The sequence below is a fragment of the Tauraco erythrolophus genome, chromosome 27 (genome assembly GCF_009769465.1).
Source record: "Tauraco erythrolophus isolate bTauEry1 chromosome 27, bTauEry1.pri, whole genome shotgun sequence".
Classification (NCBI taxonomy): domain Eukaryota; kingdom Metazoa; phylum Chordata; class Aves; order Musophagiformes; family Musophagidae; genus Tauraco; species Tauraco erythrolophus.
In genome coordinates this window covers 4,392,894-4,411,540 of record NC_141491.1, presented here as the reverse complement: position 1 = coordinate 4,411,540, position 18,647 = coordinate 4,392,894, and the positions used below count along the sequence as shown (strand labels likewise).

Here is an 18,647-nt window from a genome sequence, read left to right as displayed (position 1 = left end):
CAGGGCGGGCTGTACGGCGGCCGGTGAGGGTCGGAAGAGGCGGAGGGTCGGGCTTCGCTTTTCCCGCCTCCCAGGGGAAAAGTCCGCCGCTCGCCTCAGTCCGTTCTCCGGTCACGCCACAGTCGTTCCCCCTGCACGCCTCCCTCGCGGCCGGGTACCGCGATGCCCGCCCCCCGGCGCAGCCCGTTCTGGTCGCTGCTCCGCGTAGAGCGGGGCCCGCCGCCGCCGCAGCCCCGTGGCTGTTCGCTGGGCGCCCGCCGCGGCGGGAGGCGGCCGCCCGGCCCGGGGCCGTGCTTCAGAGGGAAAAACCTTCCCGTAGCGCAGGTTTGCGTTAAACACCAGTTTATTGACGTCAGGAGCGATAACGTACAGCGGGCGGCAGCCCGCGTCCCGCCCGCCGCTGGAACCGGGACGTTTTGTTGTCTTCGCGGGAAACGATCCGTGCTACCGGCCGCGGCGCCGCCGGGCCTCGCGGGGCTGGAAATTCCGGGGAAAAGCGTCATTTTGCGGGGAAAAAGCCCAAACCGGCGAAGCGCCCCCCACCCCCGCCGCCTCGTTTGCCTCGCGCCGCGTGACGTCACAGCGCCCGCTGATTTGCATACGCAAACGCGCGCGCGCGCCGCCTCCATCTATGGAAGCGCGCGGCGGGGCGGGGCGCAAATCCGCCCCCCGCCCTCCCCCGTGACGTAACACGCGCGTCCTCCCCGTTAGCGCGCGCGCGCGGAGCTCCGCCCCTCCCCTCCCTCCTCCCACGCCGCGCGCGGGGTGACGCCACGGCGCTGGCGCCAGGCGCGGCGGCGTCATAGGGCGCGCGCGCGTCACGCGAGGCGGAGCGGCGCTTGCGCAGCGCCGGGCAGCGGTTGGCGTCGCCCGCGACCCCCCCTCCCGTCCCCCCTCCCTCGCCCGCCCCCCCCCGCCCGCCCCCCGCCGTGCCCGCGCTCCCCCCTCGCCCCCATGCGGCGCTGAGGCGGCGGCGGCGGCGGCCCCGGGGCGGCGGGCACCGCGAGCGGCCATGGAGGGCATGGACGTGGACCTGGACGCGGAGCTGATGCAGAAGTTCAGCTGCCTGGGCACCACCGACAAGGACGTGCTGATCGGCGAGTTCCAGCGGCTCCTCGGCTTCCAGCTCAGCCCCGCCGGCTGCGCCTTCTTCCTCGACATGACCAACTGGTGCGGGGGGCCGCGGCGGGGGGAGCTGGGCGGGCGGCCCTGTGGGGTCGCGGGGCCTCGGTGGGGGGTGAAGCGGCGGAGGGGAGCGGCGGGAGGCCGCTGGCCCTGAGGCGGCGGAGGGGAAGGGCGGGAGGCCGCCCGCCCCGCGGAGGCTGAGGGCAGCCTCGGGAGGCCGCACGCCCAGCCGGGCCCGCCGCCTTCCCCCGCGCTCTGAGCCGCCTCAGGGGGCGGCGGGCCCGTCCCGCCACCCGCGGGGCCCCGCCGGGAGCGGGGAGGGAGGGAGGGAGGGGAGCTGCCGGGGGGGGCGAGGCGATGTTTGCTGCGGGCCCCCCCTTTCCCCTCCCCGCGGTCGGTGGCGGCGGGGCGGACTGACGGTTGGCCGCCGGCGCGGCGGGCAGGGAGCGGTGATGGCAGCGCGGGGGAGGAGAGGAGCGGGACGGGGCCGAGGAGGCGCCGGGGTTCGTCCCCAGCTCGGGGTGGTGGTTTTCGGCGGTCAAAGGGCTGCGAAGCCGTTAACGAGTGACTAATTGGTGGGGAGGGGAGCATGTGATCCGGCGGAACGGCGGGATGAGCTGAGCTCGGGGCTGGGTTCTGGTGCCCTGGACCCTACAGCGGGCTTCGGAAGGAGGGAAAACCGGGGCAGAAGGGCTGTAGGGAAGTCTTAAAGCTGCCACGGTGTCCGTGTGAAAGTTACCTAGGTGTTTGGTGAAAACTTAGCGTCTGCTTGCAGGCTCGGGGTCTCTCTCTAAATGCTCTGGCTTTCGGTGTGTGTTTTGACTCCATAAAGGCTCTCTGTGACTGCCCTAGGGAAAAAAAGAAAAAAAAAAAAAAAAGCAGGTACAAGTTACTAGAGAAGCTGCAGTTCGAGAAAAGCGTGGGAAATATGCACTAGAATGGTGAAAACCAGAAACCAGTAGTGTTAGTGGTGCAGTAAGGCCAGTGACTGTGGAAGAACGTTGTGAAATTGTTGCTGTCCGAATTGTGGGGTTTGACTCGCTGTTGCACTCGCGTCTTTTAAACCATCCCCAACAGCTCTGCTGTTGTGGGGCGCTCGCCAAAGCGTGACCCTCTTGTTAGGTTTGCTGTCTTCGCTGTGATGGATGCAAAGCGTTTTCTGCTTCAAAGGTTACGTAGCTAAGTTGTAGTCGCTGTTTTTTCTTAGTGGTGTAACATCAAATCCAGAAATCTCTGGTTTAAAACTCGAAATCCAAGATAAAGTCTTGGTATCAACAGTTGGGGAAAAACTTGCGTGGAACTGTTGAATGAATAAACAGTAATAAGGCGACTTTGTCACCTGTTTGCTTTCCTCTCTCCCTCCTTCTACAGCTCGATATCGAATTTTATTGGCAAATCTGCATCTGCAGAGGGAGTAAGGGAATAGCAAATAATACCATGTGTTTTGTAAGCTGATACAATGTAAAAGGAAGTCTCTCTCAAGGAGTTCAGGAGTTTGCTTTGGGCGAAGCGGTTCGGAGCAGAAGATGCTTTTGCATTTTATTTGTGTGTTAAGGATATGAATAAAACTACTGGCACTGCTGCATAATGCTGATGGGTTTTTTTCTGTGATGTTCCTTGGGAGAGCAGAAAGCAGAGCTGACCCTGAAAGTTACTCGTGAAGATACTATGTAAAACATAGTAAATACATAGTATTTCTGGTGTGTGTTGAAAAAGCTCTTTCAGGAGTATTTACTTTCTTTTTTGAAGTAACAGTATCTCAAGTAAAATCTCACAACGATAGCTTTTTTTTAAAAAAAAAAACACTTCAATTACAGTTGAAGAAAAACTGAACTTCACAAAATCAGTGGCTAGTTTGGTTCTGAAAACACAAGTTTCCGAATTTTTTTTTGAGTATTAGTTGATCAGCCTTGTAGATGGATGGGGGCGTGTAAAAAGGAAATCTGTTAAGTTGGTGTTATGTATACAAGAGTGAATGAAAATGAGCACAGGCTGTAGTGTAATTACTCTGAGAGTGGGCTTAAAGCCTGTGAGAGTTGATTCTTTCAACAGCACGGGGCTGAGTTAGGTGTGCTGGCAGGTGCCGCTCGTTCTTCTCGTGTGTTCTTGCCAGGGCGCTGCTTTCCTGACCTGTGGCATCATTCGTTGTGCCTGGTTTTGTACAGTTTGCAGTTCTGCCGCTGGGTTTCTGCCCCGTTCTCCACCTCCCACCTCTTCCCAGTTCGACCTTTGGGCTAGCAGCCCAAATACCCTGACCTTGCTCTCAGTCGTTACAAAAAGCTGTCATCAGGCACGTTTCCCTTTCCTGGAAACACCTTGCTATTGTTGTCTCGAGGGGCCCTGTGTAACCCACGCTGCCTCAGGTGATGTTAGGCAGTGGCCTACTAGGTTTGGGTTTTGTGGCCTAGAATTAGGGTCAGAATCTTCAATCGCGAGTTTATCTGCAAATAATTTGTCTCGGCGAGACCGTCAGGTCACAGATGTGGCACTTTTCTGCAGTGTCCATCCCTTCGGTCTGTTTCTGCATCAGGATTAATGTCCAGCTTTGGGAAATGGTGAGGGAGCTCACAGCAGGAGTGGGAGAAGTGCACTTCTTCTCTGGGTTCTTTTTAGCGACGTTCATGTAGGGGTTAATAAAGACGTAAATAATTTTCAGTAGAACTCTTTCTGGAGTGTGGCAAGCTGCTCTTTGGCGATAATTATGTAGTCTCCAGACCTGAAGTTGCTTCCCTGTTGCATGCCGTTCACGTGTTGTGTAATGAATAATCTGAGCTGTCATGTGTTTTGAAATAATATTTCCAATAGTATCTTTAGTAATTGTATTTAACATAAAGTGAATTTGCAGTTCTACTGGGATAGAGGAATTATTTTTAAATAGCTTGTTCAGCCAATTTGGGGAAAAAAAAAAAAGAGTGGTTAATTGTGGAACAATATAGGTACTTGTAAGTAGCCTTGAAAATTCTGTTCAGTTCTCCAGTTTACCTGGAATTGCCCAATGCACTTTAGAAGTTCCGGCAGACTTGGCAGAGTACTAAGAAACTGCCAGCTGGTTTTATTAACAATGGTGAAAAAAAAAAATGCTTCAGGTGGAACATATGCATCCCAAGTTTCTGAGACTGTTCCTTGATCTTCAAGAAAGACAGGTTAAACACTTTGAGTTGTCTTTTTCCCTGTTATTTATTAAACACTTTCCTAGAGTTCTGCCTCTTGTTAATTATGCACTGAGTTCTGTTTGTGGACATTCTAACTTCTTTCTGCTACATAAATCCAGCTTTGCCCTTTCTGAGCGTCCCGGCTGTATGTTCTTTAATGGCAGCACGTATTGTCCCGTTTTACTCTTTATTTCTTTATTTATTTTTCAATAGAAGTTATCAGGCTTCACGGAGAGGTTCAGCTTTTGCTTTTGGCCTCAAACCAAAAGCAAGCTTCTCCAAAAGCTGTTTTGGCACTGAAGGGTTTCTTCCTCGGGAGGAAAACCCAGGCAGCGTTGTTGGGAGGGCATTTTGCTGCCATTGCATCTAGGATCAAAATCCACCCTCCATTAAATGGCATGCTTAACTCTCGCTGCTCCCTCCCCCTCCAGATGTTATGCAATGCAGGAGCCTGGCTGCCTGCACACTGAAGCACGGCCAGCACTGCAGGTTCGAGGGAAGGGGCTCGGTGGGATGCTAGTGATTTTTATTATTTTTTTGTGGTAAAGTTAAGTTCCAGGTGTCTACAGCTCTTCAGGGCTATGCGACAGTATGGCCAGGAGCGTGTCTGAACTTGTCTAGACTCAGGATGTCTACATCTACCTGCATAAGGAACTCCTGAAACCCCTGTGTGTTAATGCTGTAAAAACAGGGATTGTTCCGGTCAGACAGTTGATGCTGGGTGATTCTGTGCCGAAATAACCTACTCACAGGCTTCCTAACACGAGAAGAAGGGTTGTAGGTCTCTGGATAGATGGTACCAGGGCAGACTGGACTTTACAAAAACACTTGCAAAACCAAAGTTCTTCAGTATCAGCGTAGCCTTGACTGGTTTGCAGCAACATGGCTTGGTGTAAATGTAAGAGCAGAGGAAACTTTGCATTTTATTTTTTTTGTGGACACTCAGTTAAGGCCTGATTCATAAAAGTCATTAGATTCCTCTAAAGTTGGTATGGAAATTGTACTGTGACCAGGAAATGGAATTAATTTTTTTTAATTGGCGAGTATACCAAATTTGAGGATGAGAGGCTGCAGCGTAAGGCTTGGAGCTTCTTTAATTCTATGAGAAAGTGAATTAATTTGATTTCAGGTAACTGTTGGTGCTGGGTTTAAAATCCATATTTCAACAGTTGGCTGTGACAGGATTCCTAAACTGGAAGACTTAATTTAATGTATGTATATTTCAATAATTCACATGTAATATTTCTTTACATTTTCTTTTTATCTTTTGTTTAGAGAGCTGAATTTTTATTAGTCTAGTAGGTGTGATATTTAATTGAAATGTGTCAGATAATGATGGTTTCTGTTGTGTGTGTGTGAGGAAAAGTTTTATTGTTGCAAACCTTAGACTTTTTTGATCTAGCTTTCTGGTGAAAAAGGTGGTTTTAAGGTCATTTTTTGTAAGATAGTCAAATCTATTCTGGAGGCTCTTGATTTTTTTCATGTACTTAGCAGCACTTGTAGCTATATCAAGGTTTAATACTTTAAAGATGAGGTTTCGCAAGAAAATATTTGTAAGTTTACCTCTGAAAATACTACAGGAATTGGCTGTAAAACCTCCTTCTATATTGTGTAAGATGTAGGGCATTTCTGTATGTATGAGTGAGGGGAGCCAGGTGAGGTAGGAATTAGCTAGTGGTGGTAACGACTTTTACACCAGAGATCTGAAATTTTTGAGCATAGCAAGGATAATGTATCTAACATTTCTGTGCCAGTGTTTTATTGGTCTTGGAGAACAGACACAATATTGGCTTTCAACAAAATTAAAATTGCCTTATAAATGCATGTTTTTATCCCTGTGGGTGGGCTGTTTAAATTCTTTCTATCAAATGAACCACCTGTATTGCCCAGAAGTGGATGTACTTGATTGGGAGTCTAAAGACATACTTTAGCTAATAGGGGTTTTTGTTGCTTTTACTCTGACTTTGTGTAAGTGTTTAATGCTTGCTTTCTAGCAAAACCGATGGGATGCTACTTCAAGTAAAACTCGGATCTGTGGATTAAAGCATATCTATTTACACTTGGTGTTAGTGCTGGAGTGTAGGTACTGTTCAGAGAAATACTTGAAGTGTATTTAGTAAGACATCAGGACATACAGAATTTAACATAAGTCTCAAATCAGCAGGATTCACTCACACATGATGCATTTCTCACAACGGGGAACACTCCTGGTCTTGATTTTTAACCTTGCAGGTGTTTGCAGAACTGCAATTAAAAAAAAAAAAGCATGCAGATGTCTTTCATTAGCAGATTTTTGGACTGCTTTTCAAAAGAAGCTCTCTGCACATAGAAGGATGTGCAAAGTCAGGCTGTGCAGCTGTGAAGTTTTTAGGCATTACCTGTCAGGAATGCTGAGGTGGAACGTGGAGCCTTAGCTGCACCATGAGACCTTTGACTGTCTGGTTACATCAAAAGCCATTTTTATTGATTACAGCGTGACTCTGCGTAATCAGCCTGGTAGAGGGGTTCACTACAACAAACTGCTGCCATTAAAATACGTGTGTTTTTATTCCAGCCCTTACTTAAACACCAGCAACCCCTCGAGTGCCTAACTGATCTCTTAAATCAAAACACTGGTTATAGATCATCCTTTAGATGCAAATATGCATCTCTCCTTTTACTGACCAAGTAATTCTGATTATAGATCTAATATGGTGTTAGTTTTGTATTTGTTGTATGTCTGTTGTGGGAGAAAGGTCTACTCTTGTCTGGTCTTATATCAAGATTTCTTGTCTAGTTTTTATTTGGAAATCCTGACTGAAGCGTGAGCAAATTAATTTGGGTTCCTCACCTGTTTGAAGGCAATGTTTTTGTTGATGTCCAGTAAACTAATCAACTGCTATCTGAGAACTCCATCTGATTTTCAATAGCTGTTCTGTCTTGCTACATTTACTGAGTTTCCTCCTTTCTCCACGTGTGGTAAGTCAAAGGGAAGGCAGGATAAAACAAACAGTAGGATCTTCTCTTTGCCTGTGCTAACGAGTATAAACCCTTTTCGTGTTCATGTTGGCTTTGTTGAATTGTCACAGAGATGATTATGCCATGGTGAGGGGGGAGTTGTGGTGTGTGCTTTACCTTAGGAGAGCTCCAGGGTCCCTTGCTGTCCATGTTTTGTCTGCTCCTTGTCTTGGTCAGTGGAACTCCTGTGACTTCCCTTTTGCTAATCCACGTTCAGATAAATCGGAGGAAAACTTTCCCTCTGCTCTGTATAAACCTGAGGCTTAGTTTTGATCCTCCTTTCCTTTTGAGAGGGCAGTGGGGGGAACCCTCGTGTTGTGGAGAAGGCAGGAAACCTGAGACCTGATCTTTCAAGTCAACCCTCCCTCTTCTCTGCAGACTTCTTTGGGTGTGGATTAGTTCAGTGCTCATCCAGGCATCTGCTAGGGAAGTGATAGTGGCGGCTGAGAAGCCGTATTACTTTCCTTCTCTTCTTCCTAGGTTGGGCGATAAAACCAAAGCAGTCCTGTATTCTTACGTGTCTCAGTACGTAGGAGTTGTTTTAAGTGATATAGGTCTTAATGTGACTGTGGTGGTGGTGACCAGTTGAAGTGAATGTGGTGAGAAGGTTGAAGCACTTTGCTGAAAAGATCATTTGGGTTTGAATCAAGTTGAGTAGTAGGGAAGATGCGGATTTAAACTTGATGGCATTCTTACTCTAAAACATTTGAGGAACTGCTGTCCTGACAGGCAGAAAAGACACCACAGAAGCAGGTCTGGTAGTTCTTGATGTGCTGTCACCGAAATGTTGGAACAGACTGGCGATCTCTGAGCTGTGGCTGCTGCTAAGCAGTGTGTGCATAGTGTCGTTCATACCCTGTGGCTGGGAAGCAGAAAAGATTTTTTTAAACTGTTTCATCTGTTGTGGCTAACTTAAAGCATAATGGTGTCATCTTAGTACATGTGAACTGTTACAGACTATTGCATCGCTGGTGTCCACAACTGTCCCATGATGTTACTAAAAATAACAAAATTAAACAATTGAAAAATGTTTTCATGGACAGCTTTTATTTAGTGCGTTAAAAAAACACACACTGCTCCTCCAGAAAAACTCAAATATTTGACCTGTTTATTTTGAATGAAAGCTAGACTTTAAATATATTGTATTTTTAGCTATAGAATATACTGTAATTAAATCGTGCTATACTTCAGGTTACAAAAGATTTAAAAATTGGGTGCATGCGAAATGGAAATGTGAGCAGACAACTGTAGCAGAAGGGGTTGGGTACAATATCACTTTAGTCCCCCCGGACTGCCTTACATGCCTCAACTTGTTCTCAAACAGTTTCTGCAGCTTAATCCCCCTTTACTTTAATGCAGACAGTCATAGATTGGTGCCATAGTTTATCCTGAGGAATTAGCAGTTACAGAATCTTTGGTGTACTGACAGCTCTCGATGACTTTTCCACTGGGAAGAGCTGTTGCCTGTTTTCAATGGCAGCAAGTCGAGAGCAGCTCCTGCTGTGACATTCTCAAAATGTTTTACCCCACACTTAAAGCTCCTGACCACCTGCTTTGGGAGGGTTCAGCTGCTGGGGATGGCCACGTGGACGTGTGCTTGTAGCAGCACCGTGGTATTGATTCTGTCGTTGAGACAGCTCGCTGGTTTTTGGCAAGGTACAGCGCTCAGCCAAGCGCACGCGCCGCGATGACGGATGAACTGTGTGTGCACAGAAGCCTGCTAAAGGAAAATGATTTCCTTTGGTGGTTTGGGTGCACTGAAATGGTGTGCCTCTGCTGTGGCCTCCCGGTTTCTTTCCTTTTCTTTCTCTCCTGCAGAGAGCACAATATTGCTTCTAGTCACTGCAGGTTCCATCTTCTTCCCGGAACACCCCGCTTGTGTTTGGAACAGACCGTTTTCAGCTAAGACAATGAATTGTTTTTCTGTGGCTTCATGTGAGAAAATACATAAGCTTCAAACTAGCCAGCTCCTACTTTTTTCCCCCCCCCTTCAGCTGTGTAAGCTCAGCTTAAAGCTTTCAGCTTCCCTCAGTGGTCCTTTTGGGTCGTCTAACATCTTCTAAAGTAGTTTCCCAACGTCGTGGTGTGGTATAAGAAGGTCAAGAATAAAGATAACTGATACACAAATTTTACTTTCTGAAATTATGTCTATTGAAAGCTGTTCACTGATAAAAATTCTAGTCCTTCAAAACATCCTGAGACTTTCCACTTAATTGCCAGGTGTCATCTCTGTTGAAAATGTTTGAATTGAGAACTCCAGGTAGAAGTGCTTCCCTGTGGCGTAATGAGTACATCTCTTCCCCCACCCCTTTCAGCTTTCTCCAAGGCTTTGAACCAGGTGTCTCCTACTTGCAGAGCGATAGGGATAGCTGTTTGAGATGTCCTGGCCTGTAGCGTTATCAATCCAGTTCCCTCATAGCTGGGGCAAATAAAATCCAAAGAAGATACTAAAGACTAAGACAAAAAGAGTGGACTTAGGATTGCCTCCTTTGGATGTCCTCCACATACATTTTTAGTCTCTCCCACCTGTATCATGTAGAGATGTTCCATTATTTAGGAGTGAGAAATTATCCATCTGCTGCACTATTTTTCTTGCACATTTCTTTCTGTTTTTAACAATAGGCACCTTATGGGGTATTAAGGTGCCTGGTTACATACTGCATTTGGAAAACGAGAGAAAGGTCTGTAAAGGTTGAGAATTCAGTTACGGAAAGAGTACAAGATGTTCCATATAACATATTATGTTCTTGAGATTTTATTGTACTTTTATTTCACTGCTCAGTTTTTGCATTGCGTATTTCTAGGCGAGCAACACCTGAGTTGCTTTTCTCATGACAAAATGTTGCACATGTGAGCGGTGAGGACATACAATGCACATACATTACAGCTTGGACACTTGCCTGGCTTCTCCCTCCCTCCACAGAGGGAGAGAAATGTAACTTGGCGTTCGTTTTATTCCAGTTGCTCTGCACAACGAAGTGACCATTCGTCAAAGTGCTTTCTACTTGACTTAATAAACGTCCTCTACTTACGGTCTGTGTATGATCTCTGGGCTACATCCTGTGTGAAATTTGAAATCGAAGGCTAGCTCGGTATTGCCCTGAGAAGCCAAGCCTTCGCTTCTTCTGGCAGCTCAGGAGAGTCGGAGCACTGGAAACTTTCACCTGTTAGCTGGTGATGGATGGTGTGTGGCTGCAGGACTAGTAAGAGCAAAATTTACATGCTGGATTTTGAGCTTAAGCTTTGATTGAGTTTGGGTTTTTTTTAAAAAATAAATCTTTTAAAATCTTTTTCTTTGGATCTGTCATCAAAGAATTGAGAATAAATGAAAACTTAGATTCCTGTAACATTTATAGTTAGAATTTTAATTTTAAAGTGGTTACTTTCTACTGTAAATGCTATTTTGGAGTGGAATTCTTATGTGTCACCACATGCATTAGACAACCTGCACATCATAAGGGATTTTTTTCGAGTTCAGATCTTTAAGCTGCTGGATTGAAAGCAAAACCAGAATGAATACCATTCCTTGTGTCAGCCATGCACGATGGTTGGTGGGAGAGGTGTGTGGGAGGGTTGCAGCTGCTGGATGGTAGACGATTCCTCCAATTCACTTTCCCTCTCTCTTTCGGAGATATCTGTTTGCCAGGACTCTAGTGTCCCTTGTCTCGCATGGTAGGACGACCTGTTTATATTGCTTTCCTTCCAAGACGTTTAACTTCTCTATGTTGAAAGCATAATGTATTTTATTGGTAATATATTTTATAAATAATAATATATTTTATTAGGTATTGTGCATATTCCCTGCTTTGCATAAGGCCACAGTGAGTAAGCCTCGGTGCTTCGGTTTCTTCATTCTCCTAAAAAAAGAATCTGATTCAATTAATTAAAAAAAAATTCCAATTACCTGTATATTGCTTTTTGTTTGCACAACAGTTAGGTTGTATAAGGGGTTCTCTAGTTTGTCAATTGGTTTGGAAGAGTTTCTTTTATTTTTGAGTACTGCGTGGTGACCTAGTTAATTGGGAGTAATTACTGTCTGAATATATTGGTTTAACATAACAAAAGGCTGTCTGGGAAAAAAACGTGGAAGGGAAAGAAAGGCTCAAGATAAACCACCTCTTTGCAAACACTTAAGAGTTGTTAAGGGACATCTCCAGAGCTATTAGCAGAGAAGGTTTTAACTTCACTATTGTAATTTAGCTCCTGAGGCTTGAAACAAAGCAGCAGAGCAAAAGAATTGATCTGAGAAGGAACACTTTCTCTGGTTCTGCGGGCAGTATTTTGTTGGAAAAGCACTTGACACGTAAGAATCGAGAGATGCCCTTGGAGAGGAAGGAGTGGGATACCCATAGTTAGCATGGATTTGGTTGATAACATGGAGCTATAACCTTTATTTGCTGCCCTCTCCCCTCTCTCTTTCCAGAATCTTGCTCTTGGGACTAGAATTGAGCACTGTGGCGGTTTTAAATAGGCTGATGCAGGTTTTTTTAGGAGTTTGAGCCTAAATCCTGTCAGACCTGCTCTGTAAGTACGGCAGAGCTACAGGCAGAGTCCAGGACCGCTCTGAAAATGGAAAAATTGCTTAAGTTGGGAAAGGTAAGGAGGGCCTGACACCTGAAGGGCTATGTTAAGAAAGAGATGCATGGCCAGCCCTGTAATTAGGAGAGATCAGTCATGTAAATTACACTGGCTGGATTTGGCACGCTCATCTTCGTTTCAAAGTTGTTTGGTTTATAATAGTAATTTATCTCATATGGCAGAGAGCAAAGGGATAATGTGATGCAAGTCACACCTAGGAGGAGTAAAATAAAGCAGGCATGGAAGTGTAACCAGAAGCCTTTAGATTATAACCCCTTCCTCTTAGAGGTTTAACTCTTTGTTCTTGTCCCTGAAGTACCTGCAGTTGGTGCTATGCAATTACAGCTGGGGCACAAGGGTAAAGATCTAAAAAAAATATATATTTTTTTTAAAAAAGACAAATTTCAGGGCCTTGAGTGTGTTTGACCTTGAAGCCATCTCTCCCATTAATGCGTGAGTTTGCTTGTAAACTCCAGTAAGGTCGTGCCTAGAGCAGAGCGGCAGGGTGTACCACTTCATCTCAAGAACCTGCAAATAATCAGGCTGCAAATAGTTTGCCTGGGCAAATGGCACTCGTTTTCCCCAAGTCGGGTACCGCATTCAGACTGATACTTGGGATTTTTGGGGGTAGGGAAGGAGGGGGAGCACTGTCTCTTGGAAGGAGTGGAAACAAAGCCAGCAGTGAGTGGTTGCTGGCTTTGCTGGTTGTGTACAACACCGGCGCCGTGGGTGTCTCTTGCAGTGGAGCGGTGCCGTACGGCCTCTCGGTGGCTATCTCGTAGGGTTATCTGTGTCAAAGATCTTGAACTTCAGTCAGATTTGCTTTGTCATCCTGACTTTGGCTCTTGCCACTTTCAATTTCTGTTTAGTTTCTGGAAGTTTCTTTTTAATTCTTTGGTGGGAAGGCCGAGATGCATCCAAACATGCAAAAGGGCTCACCCCAAGCAAAACCTGCCACACATTGATCAAAACGGTGGGAGCAGGAAGGTGGGATTGCGAATATCTGACCGCAAAAGGGCAGCAAATCTGTTTTTCAGCACGTGTTCTTCTTTAGTTAGTTTTTAACTAAATGCTGCAGAGGACTGGAGTTGTTTCCCAATGGCAAAGCAAGCAATGAAATACGACACAGGGAGGGGAAGAGAGTTGGCAGAGAGCCTATGTGCACAAATAGCCCACTACCTTTTGAAGCGTATTTGCGGCCAAGCAAACAAAAACCAGTGCAGGCTGCCTTACAAAGAATTCCAGTAGAATTCATCCCCTTGGAACTTTTATTTGTTTCCTCTCAATGTCAATAAAACATCATTACTACTGATTCCAGAATGATTAACTCACAAGATGTTGTAATATGTCTGAAAATGTATTTATGTAGCAGCTGATTAGGAAGAGAAAGAGCTGTATTGCCATCTTTTGTAGCTCTTAGAATACCTTTTGCCTTGGATTGCTGTAATACAGGAAGAAATCCTAGTGAAAACGAAACTCCAGATCATGGTGTTAGCTGGTTGAGCGACCAGGAGAGTCTTGGCACAGCCCTGCCGTGAGTTATGTAAATCTTGTGCAGTGTATAAGCAACAGGCGGCTGGTGACGTAAAACTGAGCATTTGTCTCTATTTACTGGCTAATGTGACATGCACCCTTCCTGCAGCACTGGGCTGAGCTGACTCCATTAAATACAGCCCTGACACTCCTGAGGAGAAACGCCTCGAGCTGAATAATGGCTTCTGGCCTGAAATTCGTTGTTCTCAATGTGGCAGCCTTACCCGGTGGCTCTTTGTCTCCTCTCCGTGTCAAAGTCCGGTCCCTGTGGATGGCGAAAGGTCTCGCTGTAAGCCTCAGCTTGCCCGATGTGCCAATCAATCGCCGTGGCCATGTTGTGCAGGACATTCCTCCAGTGCCTCCGAACAGCCTGGCTGTGCTCTGGGAGACTTAGCAGGATGTCAGTAACTGCTGCAGTGATTATCTTCTGTCGTTGGTGATGGATTACCAAACTGATGCATCTGTTGTTTAGGTTCTCTCCCACTGGACCCCACTGTGAGTGGCTCACAGATCTGCCTAATGCTGCTGTTACCCCCTTTGACCCAAGCTGCAGTGCTATTAGCTACTACACTTTGGGTCTCCTATGTTTTCTGTGAGGAGAAAGCAGTGATACTTCTCCCGTGCAGTTCTGATTTTATCCAGAATGTCTGTTGTTTTTTTTTTTTTTCCCTTGAACACTGCAGGAATTGAACAGGAGGCAGTTTCTTTGCTCACTGTTTCGAGCCTCCTTCCAGCTGGCAGGCAGTCCAAAAAAGCCCTATGTTTACTCTTTCTCAGGGTCATACTGCAAATGTTTCTCTTGCTTTCACCTTGGCTTTCTGGCTTTGGTTTAGACACATGACACTCCACCACACAATACAAACCCTCAATATATCACTGCAGTCATATAGTGCAGCTTCTAACTAGCCTTCTGCACGGCTTTTAGGTGGTGGTTCTTCCCAGTTCTTGAAGGTTTTGAGAATTTTTTCTGTCCGTCTCAAAAAGGCAACACAGATTTTTGTCATGGTGAATAAAAAGTAGTTGTTACGCCCATTGCATTTGCTGAGCTTTTACTCATCTTTTACTCATCACAGTACCTACTCACAATGTGTAAATTAGGGCCGTAACCTCACAGACATGCGTAAACAAAGGAATTACATGACATGCCAAACACTTACATAATAACTTAATAGTATATCGTGGAATGGCAGCTAAGACTCATGAATCCTCTTCCTGTTTGACTGCTCCTTTTTTCAAATTAATTATCATACGAGTTTCAGCTACACCACAACTCAGGAATCAATAGCATTTGTGGCTTTCTGACTGTCCGTAATGTATCACAGACTTCCACTGTCATTTGTCTTAATTCAGTAAGAACTTTTGACTCAGATGGTTTATAAGTTCCTTTGAGCTGTGACTATCCAGAGCTGAGCAGGCACTTTAATGATTAATAAATAGCTGTAGAGTACTTGTGGCTCATACATGACCATATGTTTCAAAGGCAGCAGGGCTTGAGTTATTATCCCCTGATGCCCTTTTGCCCTGAGAGTTATCATAAGAGTGTTCTTTGTGATTTGTTCATCTAGTGCTCCTTTTGGACCTTTTGTGCCAAAATAAAACGGAGAGGTTCAGTCCTTTTGAAACTAGCTCAGGAACCAAGGCTGGTATAAAGAGACTGCCCTGTTGTTTACATGCTCCTGCATAGCACTTCCCTCAGTATCTCTTGAACTTTTTGGCAGACTTTATGAAGAGCTAATGGGGTAGAGGTCTCCAAGACTTGTGAGTTCCAAGATTTCTAGAGAAAATAAGCAGCAAAGTAGAAAAGTGAGATAAAATCATGTCCCTGGCAAGTAAAATGCTATATTTTGAGCTCTCTTATCTTGGAGAATCCATGTGTGATAGAGATAAAAGCTTTAAAAAAAACCATGAGCAGCAGAGGTAATATAGTCTGGATAATATTTTTGCTTAACTGTTTAGGATGACATATGTAAACCTGTGAAAAGGACCTGACCCACCTGTACTTCAGGTTGTAATCTGCTTTTTTGCTTTCTAGGAATCTACAAGCCGCCATTGGAGCCTACTATGATTTTGAGAGTCCAAATATCAACGTACCCTCCATGTCCTTTGTTGAAGATGTCACCATCGGTGAAGGAGAGTCCATCCCTCCTGATACCCAGTTTACAAAAACATGGAGGATACAAAACACAGGTAAGGCTTTCATAGCAAAACCCATGTAGTGTGTATTATGTGATGGGATGGCGGGTGTAATGGGAGAGAGGTTTGTGTGCACTTAACTAGGGACAGAGCCACCCTGTTACTGAAGGAGGGACCTGCCAACCTGTGCATGTTCCCCTTCTTACGTTGGCACAAACGTTTTATGGTGCAATGTGCAGCCCAGTCAGTTCACCAGTCTTGTTCCTTGTGCCACCACACAAACAAAAGCTCTAGCAATCTTCTGTAGGAAGAGGCAGGTGAAAGAAATTCAAGCACAAGGTTTTGGTAGTGTTTTTCTGTTTGTTTTTAATAGAAGTAGTTAGATCTGAAAATAGATTGAGAATCCTTAGCTAGTCATGTTTCTGATCAAACAAGTAGAATACATTTTTAAGTCAATGAAGAAATCTCTTTTAATCTCAAAGCCTTTAGCTCATGACCAGCTTGTGTATTACCACCACCCTTCATGATACTGGTCATTTGGGCTCTCTACAGAACTGTGTTCTGTGTGGAGGCAGTGATGAAATGATCAAACTTGAGAAGAGGTAGCTGTACAAGGGTAACGTGGCAGGTACCCCTTACTTTTTAATACGTGTTTGACAGAATTGCTTTTTCATGCTCTGAGAGGATGCAAGACTGGTGAGACCACATTCCAGTATGAAATAAGTCAAAACAGTAATTGGAATCCAGGAAGCGAGACTGGGCAAAATACATTCTCCATGCTTGATCTGTTGGGATGCAGTCAGAGAGAAAAAGGAGATCCATGGATGCAAGGCAGAAGACCTTGTCTTCAAGTGTTCTAATGACAGGATGTTGCACGGATGTTTAAGTTGTGTGTCTGAATTTAATTGACCTGCTTGCACTTTCGTGAAGAAGAATGATAGCACAACAAGGTATGATATCATGAATCACCATGAGTAAAGTTCAGCTGTGTTAGTATTTCTCCTTGTAAATAAATGCAGTACTCAAGTGCTGTACAGATTTGTGCTGAATATCAAAGTATAACAGAAACTAAAACCATACTAAAATCTAGTATTTCGTCAGGGCATGAGAGGTGAGCGGACAAGGTGGAGGGTGTTAAAGAACACTAATTTCTAAAGACTCTATTCTAGAGAAAGGGCTTAATTATTTCAGTTTACTTTTTCTGCCTCTATTTGTTTGACTTAGTACAACAGAAAGATGACGCGTGTAGTTTGCTTGAACGCCAGTAATGTGAAAAATTGACTGGCAATTTTTTTATAACTGTGTGTTAAATACAAGTCTTACAAATGTAGTAAGTTTGGCAGAGCTTGTTTCTCCGCTGTTAGTAACTCAATTTGTGCGTGTTCTGACTACACCCATATCTTGCACCTTTCAGACTCCTTTGTCTCTTCCTCTGATGTACTCTTTCCTTCATGCAAATTCAGCCTCAATTTAACATCCTAGCTCAAGCAATGCTGCTTTGTTCTTGGAGTGTTTGACCTTCTGAAATCCGTGCGTCTTCTAAAATGAGGAAAGGGAGTTACGAGTTCCTGGCAAAGCCAACGTTTGTTTTGGCTTCTGTGTGGGTTAAAGCTTGACTTCTTAAAAACTATATCTGTAGTCCAACAGTGGTGCTGGAGGCCAGATCTTGTTAAAACCACGCTGTTGAGGCATGTTTTAGTAAAATGCAACTTCACATACTGTGTTATGACTGTGCCGTTTCAGGAGGACCGTAGCATTTTAAAACCATTTTATGGTTTAATTAAGGTATAATATCAAAGGACTGCAGTGTTTCCAGATAATATCTTCTTGTTAGGCAGATAACTGAAGCAAAGCCAAGGTTTTTAACAGCTCTGCAGGAACCCTTGATTAAATGACTTCAGTTCTAGAACATGAAATACCTGAGGCATGTGTCACCGAAGCGTTTAGTGTCTTGATGAGTATGACAAGCAGAGCTCTGAGAGATTGTCAGTCTTAAGCAGGCAAGCAGTAAGCTAGGTTCAGTCAGGTTTTCATATGTGTTATCAAAAAGTAATACCCTGCTCCGATACCTTCCAGGATGGTGCTTGGCTTGTCTGCCAAAAGACCAGTTTGTATAGTAGAACAGTTGCTGAAAGAGCAGCAGGATTTAACAGACTTATTTCCTCTTCCCACTCTGTCCCCAGCTGCTGCTGGCTCTGCAGGACAGTTACTACAATTTATCATCTCCTGAGAGATGAGTGTACTGAAATAGAATGACATAATCATCATTTCATTTTATGGGGCTTATCAGTTGCAGCATTCTAGGCACCTTGCAAGCCTAAAGCCATTAAAACCGATAAAAATCACATAAATTATTTAAACTGCACCATGTTGCTGGGCTGCCAACCTCTTCAGATGAGACTCCACAGTCAACTCCCACACGCCATAGTCTGAGGTCAGCTCGTCACTCAGCTCCTCTTTCCAAGACCTCCCTATCTCAGCACTGTTTCCAACTGTAGTGATATATCCCCCGCTCCCAGTATTCCACATTACTTGTTCCCGTTGTGCTTTCCCTGCTAGATTGTGAATTCCACAAATAAGGACTTGACTAGAAAACTAGTCCCTACCATGTCTTCACTGGAGTATCCACAGGGATTAAATTAGCAGGCAAGCTGTTGCAAAGGATGCTCTTTGGGGTAACCTAAGGTCAGATCAGCATCCGCTGTTCTCCTCTCAGCCCAGGCATGCAGTAGTTCCAAGCTTCTTGGTGGTTCAGGCTTTCCTTAGCTGTTTCCATCGACCTTAACCAAGCTGGAGGTATTCTTTTAGTCATGTGACATTATTGGGGAAGAAGCAAAAGAAGATTCTGCTAAACTGATTTTTCACAAGTCTCAGAAGCGTTTTTTGTCAGTCCCAGTACTTGTTATCTTTGGCGGAGACGGCTGTGCTTGCTTGCAGTAACTGTTTTCTGTATCTCTACAGATTGCCAGGTCACGCTGTCAGTCCCAGTATCTGCAGTCTAAACACTGATCTCCACGAATAAATCATATGTTCACAATCCTTTCCACCTTTGCACAAGGCTGAGAGAATGGTTGGTGCAAGAAAGGAAATAAATCCATTTGGAAAATAGTACTAGCTCTTCAATTATAG

General features: G+C 45.2%; 1 protein-coding gene across 4 annotated transcripts in view; it reads left to right on the top strand.

The window, feature by feature from the left end:
- Window positions 1–1,000: 1,000 nt before the first annotated feature.
- Window positions 1,001–18,647, top strand: part of ILRUN (inflammation and lipid regulator with UBA-like and NBR1-like domains) — a 31,500-nt gene continuing 13,853 nt past the window's right edge. For 3 of the 4 annotated variants that reach the window (XR_015222895.1, XM_086627464.1, XM_086627462.1), the window contains exons 1-2: window positions 1,001–1,170; window positions 15,418–15,572. Coding sequence is in view for 3 of the 4 variants with exons in the window: in XM_086627464.1 (XP_086483590.1) it covers window positions 1,013–1,170; window positions 15,418–15,572 (313 nt within the window). In the remaining variant the exon portion in view is untranslated. Of the gene's footprint in view, window positions 1,171–12,246; window positions 13,786–15,417; window positions 15,573–18,647 lie in introns of those variants that run through there. The other variant, XM_086627463.1, reaches the window with a different exon arrangement.